The sequence below is a fragment of the Tenrec ecaudatus genome, chromosome 7 (genome assembly GCF_050624435.1).
Source record: "Tenrec ecaudatus isolate mTenEca1 chromosome 7, mTenEca1.hap1, whole genome shotgun sequence".
Taxonomy (NCBI): domain Eukaryota; kingdom Metazoa; phylum Chordata; class Mammalia; order Afrosoricida; family Tenrecidae; genus Tenrec; species Tenrec ecaudatus.
Window position 1 is genome coordinate 124,071,970 of NC_134536.1, and position 22,130 is coordinate 124,094,099.

The 22,130-nt window shown below is 42.3% G+C and overlaps 1 protein-coding gene across 1 annotated transcript in view; it reads right to left on the bottom strand.

The window, feature by feature from the left end:
* Nucleotides 1–13,191: 13,191 nt before the first annotated feature.
* The window catches only part of CD2AP (CD2 associated protein), a 106,800-nt gene continuing 97,861 nt past the window's right edge, over nucleotides 13,192–22,130 (bottom strand). The window contains exons 17-18 of the mRNA XM_075554996.1: nucleotides 21,431–21,494; nucleotides 13,192–16,337 (exon numbers count right to left, since the gene is read on the bottom strand). Coding sequence (XP_075411111.1) covers nucleotides 16,296–16,337; nucleotides 21,431–21,494 — 106 coding nt within the window. The 3' untranslated portion in view covers nucleotides 13,192–16,295. The remainder of the gene's footprint in view (nucleotides 16,338–21,430; nucleotides 21,495–22,130) is intronic.

A 22,130-nucleotide genomic window follows, 5' to 3' on the forward strand; every position in this document is an offset into this window, starting at 1 on the left:
GGAGGATTAGTCAAATGGTATCGCTACCAGAGCTCCAGGTGGCCCGTTCATGAGTTCACCCCATGGTTAAACACGTCTCTGAGATACATAAGTGGCTGCAGGTAAGTTTCCTCAGTAATACTTTTGGCCTAGTCTCATTAAAAAAAAAAAAAACTTTCCAAAATAAATTCCAGCCAGACGATGGCTAGACCAGTTCAGAAGTCTATGGCTTCCGTTTTCTGAGATTCCGAAGGAGAAGCCTTGATAATTTTCTCCTCAGACTATCATTGGGGCATATTATTGAAAAAGGTATAAGAAAATTGAAAACTTCATTGATTAGAAAAAGGCCAGGAAGAATTTATTTCAGAGGATAGCACTGAAGATGCAGCTTAGGGAGAGGAACATGTCTGATCAGAGCACATGGGAGCAAATGAAGGGGGAGGAAGAGAGAGTGGAGCACATCCTGGCCCACCAAGCCTTGATGATGATATTCCCGCTCAGAGCAGCGAATCCACAGAGAAGACCATGTGACTGGCCCCACTATGTGACACAACATCCCTCACTACATCCCTACAGGGGACAACACTGGAGACACAATGTGGGCATTGTGCCCGATCTGATCCCACCACACCGAGGCAAAACACTAAGGGCATGAAACAGAACAGCAAGGGGAACAGAGCAACGAAGTCCCCAGGGAATACCAAAAATTGACTTTGGGACCAGGTCTTGGCACCCCATCAAATTCAACCAGAAAACACTCCTAAAGGCCAACAAATAGTCCTTGAGCTAACTACAAGCTTTTCTTTTTTGTTGTTGTTGTGTTGTATGTGGGGGGGAGGGGTTGTTTTGTTTTTGTCCGCGGCTTGTTGTTTTGTTTTCTTTTGTTGCTTGTTTTGCTCTGTTTTGTTTTAGTGCATGTAATTATCTCCATCGCTCTGTCTAAATAAGATAGTGTAGTTGAACTATCTGGAGGAAAAAACAACAGGACTGACTGACAGTTCTGGGGGAACATGGAAGAGGGGAAGGTGGGGGAAAGGAAGTGGTGTTAACAAACCCAGGCACAAGGGAACAACAAGTGATCCAAATCGGTGGTGAGGAGGGTGTAGGAGGCCTAGTAGGGCATGACCAAGGGTAATGTAACCGAGAGGAATTACTGAGACCCAAATGAAGACTGAGCATGATAGTGAGACAAGAGGAAAGTAAAATGAAATAGAGGAAAGAATTAGGAGGCGAAGGGCATTTATAGAGGTCTAAATACAAAGGGCACTCATAGAGGCCTGAATACAGGCCTGTGCGTATGCAGTTCTATTTATACATGCTGATGGGAATAGACCTGCTGATCATCCAGGAAGCCACCTCAGCCCATTTGTTACCTTTGATCAGTCACCTTGGGAGTTTGCACCGAGCTCTCCACATTCTTTGCTCCTATTCCCTTCCCCAGAGGGGAGCGTGCCTTCCTGTTAACAGTGTCAGAGCTCGGAAATTGGCCCGAGGCAGAGTTGCCAGTTGATTTCCATGAAGGAATTAGCTTTACCCTAAACAAGTCCATGTAAAATGGCATAGCAAATCCCACTTGTCTTCGAAGAGGGCAGAACTTCCTGTTTACGTGACCAAGTCCCACATACCATTTACCATCATAGGTAAATCACAATAAAGCGCCTGCTCATTCTTGGAAGGTCACATACACTAGCCAACAAAACTCTCCTGGGAAACCAGAAGCCATCCAGCGTAGAGTTCCAATCTTTGCCCTTTAGAATTCTTTTTCATTTCCAGCACACACACATACAATTGAAAGGAACATTAAGGAGTCCCTTAATCTTGTCAAAACAACTGCTTTGACATGATATCAAACAAAAGAGCTAAGCATTTTCCAGGGAAGGGATCCCAAAAGCCAAGTTCTCACTCACGGCGACCCAATAGGACAGGGGAGAAGCGTCCTTGTGGGTTTCAGGCTGTCACTCTTTGGGAGAACAGGAAACCTTGTGTGTTTTTTCCCCACAGAGTAGCTAGTGGTTTCAAACTGCTGACCTGGCTGTTAACAGCCCAATACAGAACCCCCTACGCCATGTGGGAGAGATGAACACACGGCCTTTGGAGCAGTAGGTGTGCATTTTGATATTTTTAAAAATAAAACTGTATGATTTTCATACAGCATATATATTTAAAGAAATAAACTGTTTACCATTGCTATCTTTTATCTGGCGCATGAACTTGTGAGAAACTGTGATCCTGTGATATCATTTTATTAAATAAGCAATGCACTGTGGGGGGAAAAATACAAAACATCAATCAGGCTTCAGTCCAAAAAGTCAAAGCAATTCACTTTAGTACAAGGATGAGGGGCTCTCGTGGAGGGACTTCGAGACTTGCACATCTGTCGGAAGGGCTGGGGAAGCAACCATCAGAAGGCTGTCTGCCTGCAGCTCCAAGGGCTCATCACTCATCACAGACCTTGGAGGAAACCCCTGCCAACTCTCTGAGCTTCAGAAGGAGGAGCGCAGGCAGGAAGAGTACGTGCGCAGAGAGAAGCAGCTGCGTCTGAGGGAATGCAAAGACAGCTTTGAAGCGAGTGGTCCCAAGACGCGGCACCCACCCTGTGGCCTACAGCTCAGGAGTGGGTGACTGATGGGAGTTCATCCCAGGATTCTCCATCCTCTGGCAGCCTGGGCGCCATGACTTACCTGCAACTGCATTGGGAGACTATCGGGACCGCTCTTCTGCCTTCCAGTGCCTCCCCTAACTCAGAGGGGATTCTAGGACATATGCGTTCTGGCTTCTCATCTGAACACAGCGAAGAGCAAAAGTGATAGTAGTGTTATGTAGATAGAAACACTGTAACCAGACACCGCACCCCCCCCAAAAAAAAACATAAACCACACACACAAACCACAACTGCAGTCAACGGTGTGGGGAGACGAACCAGGGAGGGAGGGAGGCATGTCACCTCCTTTGACTTCCGCATTGTCAGGGGGCAGGGGGCAGACAGACCTTCACTCTGTCATTCTTTACCTATTTGGGCACCTATTTCCTCCCAGAGCACTCTACTTCTATGCTGGGTTTGATAATTCATTGGAATGGCGACACAGAACTCGCAGACAAAATGCACAAGTAAGGTGCTTTGGGCAGGGAGGGAGATCATAACTGTAGATAGCCTTGAGAAGACTAAGAATTCCAGGATAATTCAAGGTGCCCGTGCTGAACCTTTACAGGGATCACGAGGGCATCATGCAACCAAGACAAGGGCACACCACATGGTGCCATCAAGAAAGGTCTGCCTCAGGGTTGTACCCTCTCATCGTAATTCCTCAATCTGTGTGCTGAGCAACTACTTGGAGAAGCTGAATCATATGAAGACGAAGGCAGCATCAAGACTGGAAGAAGGCTTACTAAGAGCCTTTGATATACAGAGACTTGCAGTCTTCCGTATGGATTACCTCTCAGTGTAAAGAAAACCCAAATCCTCTCCATTTGGGCCAATAGGCAACAATATGACAGAGACAAGCTTGGCATCGCCCAAGATTTCATCTTGCTTGGCCACACAACCAATGCTCATGGAATCAGCGGTTAAGAGATTAAACAGTGCACGCATTAAGTAAACCTGATGCATAAAATCTCTTTAAGGTGTGGAAAAGCAAGAGGTTTACTTTGAAGACTAACACGCACCTGACCCAAGCCATGGTGTTCTCAATTGCTTCGTTTGAATGCAGAAGTTGTGCATTGCTTAAGGAACGCCAAAGAAGAATGAATGTGCTTGAATTATGGTGCTGGAGGAAAATATCGAATATATTATGGACTGCCAAAAGAACACACAAATCTATCTTGGAAGAAGTACAGCTGGGGTACTCTTTAAAAGCAAGGCTGGCAAGCCTCTGTGTCACCTGCTTGGCGTATATTGCCATGAGAGACTAGTCCCTGGAAAAGGACATCATGTGAAGGGGCAGCGAAAAAGAGGAAGAGTCTCCACGAGACAGTTTCACGCAGTGGCTGCAGCAATGAGCTCAAACAGAAGAACGATTGTAAGGGTGGCTGAGGACTGGGCAGTGTTTTGTTCTCTTATCCGCCGGCTCACTGTGAGTCAGAACCAACTCGTCAGCACCTAACATGAGGGAATTTAACTAGTTACCACTGTTCAAGATCCCAAACCAGTAAGGACAGATCATTGGTCCACATCGTTGCCTCTCCTCAACCAGCAACCATGTCTCTCTCTCACCGTCAGCCTCTCAGCCATGGCGTCCCTCAGCCTCTGCTTCTGTGGGCCAGGAAGACAGCCCATTGCTCTGCCTTACAGTCCAGTAGTCTTGAGCTGGCTCCTTTGCTCTGTCCCGTGGTCTCTGTCCCCCAATCTGTGGTGCCTCCACCGCTTCAGAGAGAGGTCTTGGATGTGTCCTTCTAATGGTCATGGGGTTTCTCTCTAGGCTTCTAAAATGGATCTTATGCACAGAAAGATGACTTTGATGGAGGTGTGTATTCCTCTCTCAGCAGACAATACCCCCAAGGGAACAAAGAATGTGACTTGATCGGGGGCGGGGGGGTTATCCACAAACACGAGGGATTGGCTGGGATGCTGTCACTCTTCCAATGTGGTAGGCTGTGCAGCCAGGTTTCGAATATTATTCTTTGAATGTATTACACTGAACAAATGAGAGGGAATAGTAAATAATAAATGTAAAACTGAGAGAGAAGGGTCACAGCCTTAAAAACCTTCCAGTTTCCTCACCCATCAGACCTGCCCCGAGGGCTTATAGGAGGAAACCAAAATCAAAGCTGACTTCAATTGTGTGTGTGTGTGTGTGTGCACGCGCGCGCACGTGTGTGTGCGCGTGTGTGTGTGCGCGCGCCATGTGAGCTGGTCAAGCAAGCAAACACTTTATCCCACCTTAATCTTGTCCATCAGAATGACAGACGACTCTCTCTAAAATAGGATAATTGCTATACAAATAGAGTTCAGAATTTGAACACATCACATACAGAATTGTGGCTACAAGAGCCATATTAATCGACTACATCTCACAGCAAAACTGTTTTAGAAGAGCAAATATTATGTTTTTTTACATCATTTTATTGGGGGCTCATAAAACTCTTATCACAATCCAGACATCCATCCATGTGTCAAGCACGTTTGTACATCTGTTGCCCTCATCATTCTCAAGACATTTGCTTTCTACTTGAGTCCTTGGTGTCAGCACATTTTCTGCCTCCCTCCCCGGCCCCTCCCCCTCATGAGCCCTTGATAATTTATAAATTATTATTTTGTCATGTCTTACACTGTCTGACGTTCACCCACTTTTCTGTTGTCCTTCCCCCAGGGAAGGGGTTATATGTAAATCCTTGTGATCAGCTCCCCCTATCTACCCCACCTGTTGTTAGCTGCTGTCCATCTGGCCCAAACGCATTGGTCAATGAAATGCAAGCATGGCCTGGTCCTGTGCCATCCCCATGATGGACTCAGGATCGGATAGTAGTGACCAATAGGGTTTTTTTCATTGATTGATTATTGTTCAATGGATCAGCAGGTCTTTCTTCCTCTACCATCTCAGTGTGGAATCTGCTAAAATCAGTCAACAGATTCTTGCCTAGCATTTCCAGAAAGAGGGAACAGTACCGCCTTGAGAACACCTGCAGTTAGCCCGGTGAGGTCAATGTCAGACGTTGGCCTGCAGAATCTTAAAGTACAATGAATTTGTAATCATCGCAGCCACAATAGAAAAACTAAGGCAGAGACCTTGTGGTCCTGGGAGAGGAGGGTCGGAAGAGAAGGCACGAGTTTATTCCATGTTTAAACACATCTCTGAGATAAGGGAATGGCTGTAGTGCCTTCGAGCCCCCTCCTCTCTCTTCCCTGAGTGTGCTGCTAAAGGGAACGGTTTTCAATTGTAGGAAGAGATTTCTTCTTTTCTAAATTTATCAGTAAAGAAGCTGATGAGATGTATATGTCAAGGTCACACAGTCATGTGATTTTTTTTTTTAGAACCGTTTTTCAAAGACATGAATCTGATTCCAAGGTCCTCGGCCCCTTTCCCTCTCTCCCCGGTAGCACTTAGCGTGGGGAGGTGGGAAGACTGGGGAGTGGGGTGTCGGGGTCCCAGTTAAGACAGAATTTTACACTGCAGCTACTAAACAAGAGTTGTAGTTTACCAGGGACAAAGAAAGGGAGCTGCGTTTCACTTGAGTGCCATCTAGTGGTCGTTGAATTTCATGATGATCCTACATAGGGTTTTGTAATTTCTGGTGACTGAAGTCAGGGGAAAACATTGAAGCCTTGCAACAATGTACACCGTATTCGACCTTAAATCTGAGCACTGGGTTTCTGGAGGAGTTTTCCCTGTCTTCTTGTAGGGACCAGAGATCTATTTTACAGAGACACGCTTACTGAGTCTTACATAGGACAAAGACAAAGGCAGTTCTGCTCCATGAGCTCATTGGCACAAGGCCCTCATGGCAGCCAAGGATTCATAGAAGCTCCACCACTTATATAGGGCAAGGGGCTGTCCAGTCAGGGGACAGGGTAGCATTGATAAAACCTACAACTTTCCTCTCGCTCTTAAATGCTTCCTCCCCGCCACTATCATGATCCCAATTCTACCTTACAAATCTGGCTAGACCAGAGGATGTACACTGGTTCATATAGGAACTGGAAACACAGGGAATCCAGGACAGATGATCCCTTCAGGACCAGTGGTGTGAGTAGTGATACCGGGAAGGTGAAGGGAGGGTGGGTTGGAAATGGGGAACCGATTACAAGGATCTGCATGAGACCTCCCCTCTGGGGGACGGACAATAGAAAAGTGGGTAAAGGAAGATGTCGAACAGTATTAGCTATGACAAAATAATAATTTTTAAATTATCGTTCGTGTGGGAGGGGAGAGTAGGGAGGGAGGGGAAAATAAGCTGCGGACGCCAGGGGTTTACGTGGAGAGCAAATGTTTTGAGAATGATTAGGGCAATGAATGTGCAAATGTGCTTTACACAATTGATGTATGTATGGATTGTGATGAGTTGGATGAACCCCTAATAAAATGTTTTTTTAAAAAAGGTAAGGGGCACTGTCTCCAAAGCATGACTGCTGCATCACAGGTGAAGACAGGACACAGAATCAGGATTGGGACCATGCTTGAGACACATACATCATGCTCCACAGAAGAGCTTATGTGATTGGTTTAAAGCACTCTGACCAAGGCACTCAGGGTATGACTCATGATTTTACAATCCTAGAACCCCAATTTCCATCAAGGATACATGCTCAGCCAGTCCCTAAGGGTGAAACTGGCCCTCCTTGGACTGGCTAAGGGAGCAGTAATAATACACTTTCAAACATACTCTGCCTTAGGGCAAAGCTACTCATATTACTGATTAATAAAACTCATGGCCATCAAGGAGATTCAGACTCACAGCGACATACGAGTAGCTTTGGGTAGAACTGCCCCTGTGCATTGCTGAGCTTGTCCACCTTGAGAGCAGAAAGCTTCATTTTATCTCGTGGAGCTACGGGTGGTTTCATACTGCTGACTTGTAAGACTCAGCCCACTGAGCCACCAAGAGCCTTTATGAGTTGGAATCAACTCAATAGCAGTGAGACATTGATGCTTAACCCTCGGAAAGTATTCAATGGGGGATTTACATTGGAAACTGGAACAGATTCTGGACCTTCACTGTAATCATAGCTTCGTGCGAACGTCGTGCTCAGAATTTAAGCTCTACTACGCCGCTCAAGACTTAACAAATGTGTCTCTTATAAATTAATCTGAATTTTGAGTCTCTTTTCTCCCCTAGAACACCAGGAAAAAGTGAAGACTGCTAAAATCTTAATTTATGCGCAGTGCCACCTAGAAAAAGAGCTAAAGTTATGTCTGTGATGGAACACGGCTGTTATTATTTGGTCTAATTCTGTTACAGGGAAAGTGTGTGTGGGGAGGGGCGGGTCTGGATGTTATTGAGTGACAAGACAAAGGATCACAAAGGGAAAGAACTAGACGTTCTTGTGTTTCCCAACTCTCAGGCTCACATGATCTTATATGGAGGCACCACAGCTTCCAAACTAAGCTGCCTGGGGTCAAAGCTCAGCTCCAGACCTGTGTGCTGGGGAACCTTGGTCAGTTGTTCACACTTTCTGAGCTTGCTTTTCATCTGCAAAAGATAAAAAGAGGTGGATGCTTGAATGTATAGCTATTTGCACAAAATTGAGTCTGAAGAAAATCTATTTGAATAGTTATAGATAAAAAAAGAAGGAAGCAAAGCAGAGGCACCATTTCTAAGTTGACTGAGTCCCTCCCTGCATTTATTGTCATAGATGCAAGCAGAGTTCTCCAAGGAGTTGCTGAGGCCAAACACGTATTTCCTAACATGGCCAAGCTTTCATTGGCATCCTTTATTGCCTGTTGTCCTTTGTACAGATGCTACCTTCTACCAAACTCCGTGTCATCTAGTCTATCCCCACTCATAGACACTCTGTAGGCAGACCAAAAAAGAATTGATGCCTTTGAATTGTGGGGCCGGAGAAGAATGGACTGCTAAAAGGACAACCCGATCCATGTTGGAAGAAGTAAGGCCACAATTCAATGGCATCAATTCTTTGTTCTTCCTTATTCATTGTCCACTTTTAATATAGTGAGATAGTTTATTGTGCCAACCTGGCCCATAACACATATGGGGTTAATTGAAGGGCAGAGGGATAAATGGCTCGGTGAGCCTCACCTTTCTAGTTCTCGGGTCGCTTGCTTTTTGATGGTTGGACCAGGGTGCAGCTGCCTCAGCTAGTTCCCTGCTTCAGCTGGCAAGGTTCACTTCATGTAAGACATCCCTAAAGAGAAGCCAGATGAACCTATCCTGATGCAGCCCTGGGTGCTGGAGCAGCCATGTAGAGACCCCTGCCAGCACTGAGACGCTTACACATTCGCTGACTCAGCTTTCCTCCTGCAGCTGACATCATTGGGTCTGTTTTGTGAGACGGAGGACTTTGTGGATTGGTGTCGGACATATGGGTTAATGGACTTGTGGGTTTGGGCAGCACTGGGTTGGGATGTTTTCTTGATGTGCACTTTTATATTTTTAAAAAAAAACTCTCTTATACATGAGTTTCTGTGGATTTGTTTCTCTAAAGTACCCAAACACAGAGGTATAAGTCAACTGAAAATACTCTGGCTTGGGTCAGGTGGCCATTAAGCCTCAAAGTAACATCCTTGCTTTTCAATACTCTGAAGGTTATGTGTAACTGATTTACCTAAAGCAACACATCTTTAGATCACCTGTTTCCATGAGCATTTGATTTTGGATCCAAGAAAACAAAATCCTTGACAACTTCAATGCTTTCTCCATTTCGTCATGTTGCCTATGGGTCCAGCTGTGAGGATTTTAAAGTTGTAATCCATATTGAAAGTAAGGCAGCTTGTGTGTTGCTGTGATGCTGGAACCGTCCCCGGTAACCTGCTATTTCAAATGTCAGCAGGGCCGCCCAAGGGGACAGGGTTCAGTGGAGCCTCCAGACGAAGATTGGACAACGAAGAGCTCAGCAGCCCACTTGGAGGAAGTAGCTGTTGAACACCGTATGCACAGCTCTGAAGTATTGTCAGGCACCGAAAGCCTAGTGAATGGAAGCAGAGCATTGTGGGAGATAGCGCGGGAGAACGGGGCCCCTTGGCTGGAGGGCACTTGACGTCACTGAGGAGCTGCGTTTGTAGAGTGGAGTCAACCCGCCAGACATGAGTCCGGCAATGCCTGTGGGAGTGGAGCCTTTTCAATCTCCTTTTTTTTGTGGATGGGCACGACTCACGGTATGCAGAAACAGCTGCAACAAGCCCAATAATAAACATGCCCTCCTCAGCCCTCCCCTCCCCGCAACCATAATCATGTCCCTTTCTCTAGGAACTTCCTACATTGCTTATGAGAGAGCAAGATTTCTTAGAGACACCCCAAACACTAGTGTTAACAGAATATACGTATTGTTAATCAACAGAATTCAAGTCGGGCCAGAAAGTAGGTTAGAGACATCGTTGCTGTTTCTCAGAAGATAAAATCACATTAAGGGTAGATTACAGAAATGGTCACCAAGGGCTTGCCACAGTAATCCTGAAGCAGCATCTCGTCAGACCCTAGATTTCTTGTTTCCTAAAACTGGCTGCACACACTTCTCCAAGAAACCCGTTTTCACTGAGTGCCTCTCATAAGATGTTCAATCTGCAGGGGCTCCAGGGAATCAGCTCCATCAAGGTTCACGTCGACCCCTGAAGCCAAATGTCTGGCGCCCCACACACCCAGAAATGTGGACTCTGAATCCCTAGCCCGTTCCTGGTCTACAACTTCTGAGTAATTTAAGTGAAGATCATTCAACAGCAGTGAACGCCATCTGGCCAGTTTACCTTTCCATTGGTAAAGTTTTAATTTCCTCATTAGTCAGAATGTTCGATTTAGTGCTGGGGTGTCAGTATTCACTCGCTAAAGTTCCCTAATAAACAGAGGTGTATTAGCTCACTAAATATCCTGTTTATTTTCTGCCCCTGGATATAGTGCCCCTCTTCTGAAAAATCAAGTTCTACTTTCAGTACAAGTGCTGTTTTTCTTACTTGTATTTGAATACACGTTTCTATAAACGTGATTCATTTTGAATGGGGTTACAGAACAGCATACACTAGCCCTAATTCAGTATGCTACCTCTTAAAGAGTTCTCAAGAAAAAATCAGATTGCTAATAATGTTACATATATATTTATACAGAGCTATATAACACAAGAAATAAACAGCTAAATTATAAGGGAGTACACATGGCTCAGTGCACTCCTGTGAGACAGTTGTGAGACACTAGCAGTCCTTCAAGTCTTGAGGGCCGCCAGGTAGTCCTCTGTAGAGCAATTCAGGCTATCCAGGCACAGGCAGCAAACAGCAAGGCAATTCACCATGTCAGCCAGATGACAGGGTCTGACAGTCCCCAGCTCAAGAGATGTAAATTCCAATAGTGTGGCAAAGTAGGTCTTGAAGGAACCTCAAATTACAGCGACACAGTCCACAGGTTAGGTGTCCCACAGGTAGTGTAGCTTGCAAATTGAGGCACAGAACAAGCAAGGCAGCTGCACACTGGTCTGATGATCAAAAAGCAAGAGATAAGAAAGGTGAGGCTGGCCGAGCCATTTATTCTCCGCCTTCAATTAATCCCATGTGTTTATTGGCCAGGTTGGCACAATAAACTACCTCACTAAAATATCCATCAAATCTGTTACATTGTCTTCCTGAAGAGTGTCCCTCACTTTGGATTTATCCTGATGGTCCAAATGGATTATGTTTACATTCAGCACGTTTTCTCTCACATCCCATCACTGTGAGTTGACCTGACCGCAGTTGAGTCACTAGTGCTCTGATGGCCCTGTCTGCTAAAAACTGGACTGCTGAACCACAAGGTTTGAGGTTCGAGCTTAGCAGCTGCACTTTGGGTATATGAGGCTACTTGTGGCCTTATAAACACTACATAGGGTCACTGCGTTAGAATGAATGGCAGGTTTGGTGTGGGATCACAATTCGGTTCATATGATTTAGGCCTAAACGGTTAGATGGCCTGTTACAGAAATCTGCATCTTGTATAAGGATTGGGGAGGTGTCCAGCCCCCTTTATTTGCAGAGGCTAAGCAAACGGTGGGGGGCTCAAGCTCACCTTGGAAGGCTGCATGGAGACCTACCACCCCAAACCAGCCGTTGGAAATCCCTGTGGAGCACAGGGGCACGCGGACACACAGGCCACCATCACTCACTCTACTCGGCTCCCAATCTGAAACTAGTATCAGAGAGGTACTGTTATCACTGTGTCAACTATGGTTTCCTAATTTCACTTGAGGACTTCTGACACGTTAAAGCAAGTGAATCTACTTTTCATCCAAGTTATTCCTGTTCGTGCTTTCAAGGCAGAGGATGAGAGTGTATCCTCACATTATCATACCAAATTCCAACATTTAAAATTCTGCTCAATTAAGACTATTTCTAAATACATACCATAAATCCTAGAGATTTGGTACTAAAGGATTAGTTACTGAGTACATTTCGAAGTTTTAATTTTATTCACACACTTTTGCAAAAACAGAAATGCAGATCTTTGATAAGAAGGCATTTGGGTGAAACAAATGCCAGCCAACAGCTATAAAATAACCGTATCACCTCTGTTGATAGAACTGGTTCTTCCTGGAAAATATAGGTGTCTGCTTGTCAATTCCCTCTCCTTCTAAGAACAATAGGATTGGTAACTATGGCAATCGTTCAGATGTGTGGAGGGAAAATATGTAACCCGCCAGTGCAAATCTCTTAGACCTTAATTGCCAAGCTATAGACTCCCAAATGTCTCTTGGACTAAATTTGTCTTCCATTTCTTAAAAGGGATAAATCTCCCAGCTTTGTGTTCTGAAAAACCATCTGCAGCAGAGCTGAACTGCAGCGCTCATGTACCTTTGGAACACCTACAACTCCACGATCCAAAACCACGAGGTCCCCACCGAGCCCACTTTCCCCCTCAGTTTACAGAAAATACTAAGAACCAACCAGACATTTCTAAAGACTGCAGCTTACAATTGCGGGTCATGCTTACGGCTGTATCTTCATAACTCCTGCTTCGGTCTGTGTGGCCATCTCCCAGAAGACTTCTAGAAAACCCAGAGCCATGTCTGCGGCTTCTTTTCAGGAAGAGCACAGAGGTCTTGCTGGCCTCTGCATCATGTTTTTGGTATCAATCAAGGCCTTTCCAGCTGCAATGCCAGAAATCCAATAGGCGCATGAGCAAGTCCACGGTATGAACCATGGAACCAGGTATGATGCAAAATAGCCTTCCAGATTCCATGCTTTCTTCTTCCAAATCAGCTTTCTCCACAGGACAGAGAAATGTCACTGTGGAGAGAGAGCATGCATGCCACAATCTAGCTCAGTTTGGTTTCCAATTTCAAAGAATCTCAATCTCCGATTAACTCAATTTGGGCCAAAGGGTGAGAGAGGTACATCTGCAAATGACAGTGATGAGGTCCCCCTCAAGAACAGACCTAGGAGACCTCCTCTCTCTTCCCTGAACTCACCTGACACACCACCCAGGGCAGAACAGCGGCGGTGTGGGTTTTGTTGTTCAGTTCTGACAATCTACCGTGGTAAGCACGCAACAAGGCACTGTTTAGTTCACTTCACAGTCCAGCAGTTCTGTGAAGTAGGAATTACCTCAGTTTCAGATTAAAAAAGACACAGAAAAGTAAAACAAAGATTACACTTGTAAGGCTTTTATTATTTACTTTCTTTTTACTTTGAAATACACCGAGTGACATACGACCGGCTACATCCTGTGTGCACATCCTGAAGTCACAAAAAATAACCAGGGAGGACCAGCACAACTGGCAACACTGTACTTTATTATCAGCTTGTTCATCTTGAGAGAGGCATGCACTGGTGCAGCACCTGGAAACAAGTCAGTGAGAAATACTACTCTGAGGTTCTCCGCGCTTTTTATTTTGGAATGCTAGACCGCCCCAACCTCAACTGCACGGTACAACACTTACTGGAGGCAAGTCGGAAGAGTAAAAATGTATGGCTAAAAATATTCATAGCAGCAACTTTTAAAAGATACTTTTATTAAATGAAGTCATTGCACTTGGTCATTTTATTGCTACAGCAAAACAGGCTATTAAATTACAACACTTATTTCTTCTTTTAACTGATTGTCGCTTTCTGCTCATAAATTTCAAGTTTAAATGCAAGGATACAGTACGACGCTTACCACAAAGAGCTCTTCCCCACGCCGCACCGCAACCACAATAAGGAACATAAGAACCCTCTGTTACACACGCCCATTCTCTCTTTGCATGCTCAGCCTCACGTTTCATAAAGAGGCAAGGAACAACTTGGAGATAAGACAGAAGCTTAGTGGTCACGTAAAAACTACTCATCATATGGGAATACAATTAGGTTAGCAGAATAACAAACATAAAACAATACACTCACCAATCAGTTGGCGAGGAGAGACTCCACGCTGTTCATCTTTAGTATCTGACATTTATATTTGTGCAAAAATGGAATCTTTAGTGATTCACTCCTAGGTAAAAGTTATTATTATTACCTATCATTTTATGAAAGAACCTTTGTGAATGGGTAAAAAGTTATCTTTCTAAAGAGCAAATACGGGTGAACTGCTAAAATAAAATCATAGTTTTTTTTCTTTTTCAGTTTAGTTTCCTTTACTGTTTAGTCAAAGGCATAGAATTTTAGATAAGGGCACAACAATACTTTCTTTTTGAGTAAGGAAAATAAAAGGAAAAACTTAAAATGTATTTTAGTACACAGGACCATCTTGACGTGACACACTGGTGCGAATATGACCAATGCAAGCCTCTGAGAACAGCCTGCAATCTGCTGGCACCACCCAATACCCCATCATTGGGGCGAGGACCCACTGGGCAGCCTGCCCTTTGGGAAAGCCATTATTTCTATTGTCATCTAGGGCACAGCTATGAAAAGAAAGCAACGGTCTACTTTGATTACCATGAAAGACATTACTGAACCAATTAATCGTTAAAGAAAACATGACAATAAGTGGGAACCACTCTGTTTAGGAGTGATCTTATTGGAGAGCTCAAAGCCGTAAAGAGGCAAAACATAGCCCCTCACCGTGCAATCGGCTTCCCCTAAAGCACTGCTATAAGTCGAGAATTTGACACTTAAAAACCCACTGCGTTCAAGTGGACTCTGACTCCTAGTGCGGCTCAAGGAGAGAAGAGCTCCAGGGTGTTGTCCCCGGGCTGTGCCCCCTCGGGACGCCGGAGCAGCTGACCAGCCCTACAGCTACAGGCGATGCTTAGCCCACACCATCAACTGGGCTCCTGTCACTGTGGACGGGCATTCCAGCTAATTTCTACCTATCTGACACATGCGAAAAACTCATGACACAAGACTGCAGTTAAGATGAAAATGTAAGGAAAAATATAAGTTTTTTTTTTTTAAGCAACACAAAATAGAAGCATGATAGCTGGTACGCAAAATCTGAGCTCCACTTGCTATCACAAAATTTAAAATACTTCTGCATGTGAAAAGGGTCAAATACTTATTTCTTTAAATTAACCATACACACTGTATGTATATATATATATGTATAAATTGATATTTCCTATACATGGAATACTTCAAATGCTCAACTAACTGATCATAGGTGATTCAGCAAAAAACTAATCTGTCTTGTGTAAATGCACTTTGAATATGGTACTATATTTGGTTTTAAATAAGTTGAAATGCTATTTTGACACACTAATTGTCTAAAATGACAGTCCAGAATGTCTCCATCTTTAACTGGATCAACTAGGTTATTACACATTATAAAACCTGAGTGTTTACAGGATAGTAATTTGCCAAAGTATGAAATCTCACACTGACGTTATGAAAAGTTTTGAGTTGTTTCCCTAGTGTTATCATTATTAAGATCAGAGGACAGGCTTGCAGAATTCAATTACAACGTCACAGATGAATAATATCCAAACCTCAAAACAAGCGGAAAGACACACAGTAAGGCTGGCTGCTGCACATTATGAGCGGTCGCAGTTTCCAGGCACACCGAGTTAAGGATTACACGACGTGTTTGCTTCCTCCGATGGAATGAATTTAAAACAAAGCTCTTATTTCCCCAATCCATTAAACAATCTAATACATTTTAAGTAAATTCCTTTTGTGAATCCTCTAGTGCAAGCAATAAGAAATAATCCCAAAGTTGAAGAAGCTATTTTGACTATGTCATTGGTTATCACTATGTGCATGGGTGAGTAATCTGGCGTATGCCCAGGAAACCTCTTATTCCATCACCCAAAGTATAAACAGCATCGCAGACAAACTGGCACAACAGTGTCATCCAGGTAAGAAAGCTAAAGGTAAAAAATATATATTTACAAATTTGATATCCCTTATGTATTAGGGGAAAGTAGTGACTGTAGCTATTTTAAAGCTTGTTTGTCCCTCTCAAATAGTACATTTTACAGATTATTTGTAAAGATACCACCATATTTATAGTATAGAGCTTTTTAAAAATAATACTACACATTTCAATAAAAAAACTATTATGAACTTTCTTTCCTTTTTATACAGATTCAGTAGTATTTTCAAGCAAACAAATTTTTTTGTAATTCCAGCACAATAAGAAATAAGGCCTCTCTTTTAATATTGGCAAAACAAAATACATATAAAAATTCACTATCCCCAATTTCTACAACTTTTGTAATTCATTTTCTTTTTCACAACACTAGCATTTGTCATTTTTAAAAACCAGTCCGTTAAAGTTAACAGTGTCGCATTCAATGGCTGGAGCACTAACAGCACTAGGTCCATGCGCCCTCATGAAGACAAGACTGCTTTCTTCAGCTTCTCTACTTCCACCTGCAAGAGAAAAGAATGTTCAGCAGTAGATAAGAAGCTTGTCTGGTCGTAAGGTTTCCTTCTCGGAGGGTCGAGACGAGGAAACATTGGTGTTTCAGGAGTGGAATTCTTGGTTCCCAGGAGGGAGAACAGGTTTGATTCCTGGCAAATATACATCCAGCGTAGCCACCACCCATCTGTCAGTGGAAGCTTGCATGTTGTTGTTACCATCCTGAATAGGTCACAGCAGTTTCCAGCCTAAATTAGACTAGGCAGAAAAGCCGGGTGATCTAGTTCCAAAGACTCAGCCAAGGAAAAGGCAATAAATCCCAAAGGTTCAACCCACTGAGCACGGGATTGGCATGTGCTAGGGGCTGTACTAAGGAGTCTTGTATTTAACCCTGTCATTCATATCTTCTAGATTTTATTTCCATGGGGTAGTAAGCTTGAAAAAGGTTCGAAGGAGAAGAAACTGTCGTCACAATACTCGTTTTTATAACGGTAGGTGACAATAAGAACAAAAGCAAGTGTAGTCCTTTCAGCCACAACAACGTTATACAATGTGGTAGTTATACAATCGCTTGTCAATTTGAGAGGATAGTCGTGTGACTGAGCAGCACTGGCTTGGGACAACCCTCACTCTTCAACTGGATTGAGGAGAAATGCTTTAGTTTAATTCTGATACAGCATTACTGTCTCCATTCCAAAATACTCATTGGCCAACTGCACCAAACTTAATGGGTAAGGATGCAGGGAAATTAGTAAGGGGGTGGGGGGGAGTAACAGAAGTGGGTATAAGCAATAAGCCCATATAAAAAGTCTGAGGTTCTCTTTACAGACTGAAATATGTAACATAAATTTAGTTATCAAGTAAATACATTGCTAGATTTTCTCTTGTAGCAATTCTAAATTCATTGTTCACGTTTAGTTCTTTCAATTACTTTCCAATAAACTTTAATACTATATTAATAGCTCAAAGCACCTTTATAAACTTTGGAGAAATACTTCCTTAAATGTTCTTAAATGATCTTAAACTGTTCTTCTTAAATGATCTTAACATTTAAATGCTATAGTGTTTTTTTATATTTACAATATACAAAAATAAATTTATATTTATAAATACAGGGGTCAAACTTTAACCATTAGGGGGAAAAGTTATAATAAAATTCCATGAGATTTAAGTCAATTAACTAATGGTTGGCTTTGGTGGAATAACAAGCATATCTATTAGGAAATCTACCAAATTAAATAACTCAAGATAGAAATAGTTCATTTTATTCTTCTCATGATTTCAAAAAAATTAATCATATATGTATATTAAATACTACATTACTTTCTACTTCTATTTAATAAGTACCTCATTTCCATGTACAAATATAAGTACATGTGTTCATAAAATGTGAAAAAAGTCGAGACTAAAATAAGTATATCACTTGTACTTGCTATAAAGCTAAAAATGAACAGTTGCTATCAAAAGTGAAATTTATTCAACTCATGGACATGTTAATTTTGAGTAAGAGAAAATTAATGAAGGTGGGGGTTTGAGCTGGGCCTGAGAGTCTCCAGAAGGTTAGCATGGGAAGATGTGGCAAAGGGGTAATGCAATAAAGACAAAAATTGCAATAAATGCAATACAATTAAAACAGAATTTCCTATCAGTGAATGGCCAGGGTTAGCAAGTGAAAAAATACAGAGGAGCCAGGACTGAAAAAGAGACAAGCAGAGTCTGAACTTCATTTAGCAAGTAGTAGAAAGTTCCTGAATATATTTGTACAAAAGAGATATGAAATAAGAACTAGAGAAACTGGAGCGAGCTAAACAGAACAGGCCAGAAAGTATGTGAATAATGAAGACATAAATGAGAGGGAAGAGATAATAGGCCTGAAGGAATAGACGTAATTTAAAGTCTATCTTTGCATGGTTAGATGAGCAAATGTACAATCAGCAGAAATGGAATCAGGAAGATGATGAATTTAGCTGAGAACAGGCTGAATGTTCGTTCATAGTGTTACATCCAAATGATTTAATAGCTGGAAACACAGAATAAACTTGGATCACTTGTTCCCTTGTCCCCGGGTTTGTTAACACCACTACCTTTCCCCCTACCACCCCCTCTGCCACTTCCCCCCCCGGAACTGTCGGTCCCGTTGTTTTCTCCTCCAGATTGTTCATCCAGCCTATCTTATTTAGACAAACCTGCGGAGATAATAACATGCACAAAAGCAAGACAGAGCAAAACCACGCAACAATATACAACAAAACAACAACAATAAATCAATGAATGACAAAACAAAGCACAACAAGAAAGAAAAGCTTGTAGTTAGTTTGTGGTAGAGCATGATCAAGGGTAACGTAACAAAGAGGAATTGCTGAAAGCCTGGTGAGGACTGAGCATGATAGTGGGACAGGAGGGAAGTCAAAGGCAACAGAAAAAAGAGCCGGGAGGCAGAGGGCATTTATAGAGGTCTAGATAAAGACATATACATATGCAAATATATTTACACATGAGGATGGGGAACTAGATCTATGTGCATATATGTATAGGTTTAGTATTAAGGTAGCAGAAGGATATTGGGCCTCATCTCAAATACTCTCTCAATGCAAGAATACCTTCTTCTATTAAATTGGCATTCTATGATGCTCACCTTCCGGACACAACCACTGATGACAAAGCAGGCAAATAAGCAAATGTGGAGAAGAAAGCTGATGGTGCCCGGCTATCCAAAGATATAGCGTCTGGGGTCTTAAAGGCTTGAAGGTAACAAGCGTCCATCTAGCTCAGAAGCAACAAAGCCCACATGGAAGCAGCACACGAGCCTGTGTGATCACGAAGTGTCGAAGGGATCAGATATCAGAACAAAAAAATCTTACCATAGTGAATGAGGTGGGGAGTGTGGAGTGGAGACCCAAAGCCCATTTGTAGGCCACTGGATATCCCCTTACAGAGGGGTCTCAGGGAGGAGAGGAGCCAGTCAGGGTGTGGTGTAGCAATGATGAAAAATACAACTTTCCTCTAGTTCCTAAATGCCTCCCCCACCACCACCACTATCATGATTCCAAGTCTACCTTGCAAGTATGGCTACACCAAAGGATGTACACTGGTACAGATGTACAATGGTACAGAACTGGAAACACAGGGAATCCAGGGCAGATGATCCCTTCAGGACCGGTGGTGTGAGTGGCGATACTTGGAGGGTAGAGGGAGGGTGGATTGGAAAGGGGGAACCAATTATAAGGATCTACATGTGACCTCCTCCCTGGGGGACAGACAACAGAAAAGTGAGTGAAGGGAGATATCGGGCAGGGAAAAATATGACAAAATAATAATTTATAAATTATCAAGATTCATGAGGGAGGGGGGAGTGGGATGGGAGGGGAAAAATGAGGAGCTGATGTCAGGGGCTTAAGTGGAGAGCAAATGTTTTGAGAATGATGAGGGCAATGAATGTACAAATATGCTTTACACAATTGATGCATATATGGATTGTGTTAAGAGTTTTATGAGCCCCCAATAAAATGAATTAAAAGGGAAAAACCAAAATCAAAACCAAAATCATAGCATCATCTTTCATTTCTAAAGTGTCCTGTGGTTTTGAAAGCGCAGTGGCAGTGTTTGTTCCTTTTAAAAATAAACTGAATAATTATATATATAAAAAGAAACAGAATCGAAGCTGGAGGCAGACGAGTTAAGATACAGAGAGGAGATAAACTGGAACTGATGCCTAGTTACGTGGGTTTCGATAACCAAAGAGAGGGTATTGAGAAAGGAGGGTTTGGGGCGATACTAAGAAACAGCCACATCTGGATTATAAAAGGAGTGGCGAAAATGTAGAATAGTGCAGAAATTGTCAAAACATTAGATTTGCCATCAGTATGGCTAAAATTTAAGGAGTTAAGTATGAAACTGAAAACTTAAGAGGCCATAAATAGGTTTGATTGATTGGTTTGGTTGCTTTGTTTTACAGTAAGTCAGTCCTCACTGAAAAACAGAAGGGTGGCAGCAGGTCAAGAAGGCAATGGAGCCTGAAAAGGGATTGTGATTTTGAAAAAGAGAATAATATTAGCATTTTCTTAGACAGAAGCAACGGAACAAACAGGCACCAAATCAAATATAAAAGTGAGATATATCTGGTAACTTATAAACTATACACACACACACACACACACACACACACACATACACACACGTTGTCTTAACAACGAAAGCTTAGAGGAGGCCAGACAGGTGACTTGCCCAGGCAGGTAATACAGTATAATTTAACGTGGAAGAGGAAATGTTCCAAAGTCTGGCTGTTTTTGTTAAAAATTTCAACTCCACTGCTATCACTTAATTCTAAACCCTTGTTTCTTTATCCTTAAAATTGGGAAAATACATACTGCCACTTCTGTATTTCTAATGAAGATACACAGAATGGCAGAAAATGTTCAAGACTAATAGGCACACAGATAAGAACTCAACTGTAGTCACTACTGTAATCACGAACTGAAGCTTAACTGCAAATTCCATGTTCTCTGTCCTACGCTGACAAAAGAAACGGACAGTGAGACAAGATGAAAGGAAAGAGAGCAACAGACGTAAACGGAGACTGGGAGAGCTTGTGAAAACTGCAGGCCACAACTTCCCCTAAGATGTGCAGACAGAACACAAATGAAGGCTCAGGGTGAAAAACAAAGCAAAACAACACCACGCACAGAACCCCAATCACATACAACCCCAAGCAGTGGTGAGGGCAACAGATCTGCAGTTAAGACCTGTAAAAGGCAAGAAACATGTAAGCTTTATTCACTAGCATAGATGGTACTTCAAAAAAAAAAATTGTGGCAAAAGGAATGAAGGATAATGGAATTTTTACACTAACTTTTTAAAGCCTCCTCCCTCATAGATAATTCCTTACACAGTGACTGCTAAAGTTAGTGCTCGACAAACATTTGCTAAATGAATAAATGGAATGTGACAGGGAGTCAAGAAGAGATTAATTAAATGGCTATCTAGCAACAGGGAGTGTCCAACTGAAACAGGACAGGACAATTTGTAGTGCGATAAATCACCTCATTGGGTTGGAGGAGAAAAATACCTAATTTTTGCTGACCAAAATATTAATTAACTAAATTACCTCTAGATAACTTCTCATCGCCTTCTCTTCTTCCAAATCTTTTCGTAGTTTTTCTAGTTCTTTCCTAAAAAAAAAAGTATTTATTAGTGCTAAGCCTTTCAATTTAACAATATATTTGACTAATATTAGTAAGATCTGTGTTGCCTAGCCTCTCAGACACAGGGAACTGTTTAGAAGGGAAAAGCCATGCTGACTGAGAAAATCTTCCTATTCTGTAGTTTGAATGGTTCAACATGAAAGTTAAAAGTTTCACAATACCATGAGCACATCACCTGAGATAAAAAAAATTTATACAGAGCACCTCATTATTAAACAAACAAAAAAATAATAGCAACATATTCAGCTAGCATGTATTTCCTAGGACAAAAACTCTACAACCCAACTTGGCAAAATGAGTGTCATCAGTATAATGTAAATTACATCATGGATTTATGTGTTTCTTTTTAAAAAACAATATTAAAGTGAAATAATCAATAAAAGCTCAAGCTGAAAATCTCTCTTCCTTAATTCATGCTTTCATCTCCCTGTACTTTCTTTATAATCCATCTTTCAGTCTTTTTTCCCTTCAATAGCTCTATAAAAATATATATTAAGCCTTTTTACAAATTATTTTAAAACATATTCATGTAACTAAAATCTTCATGTTTATCATATGTTTGGGGGCATTCTAATATCCTGTGTATGCATTCTGGATGGCATG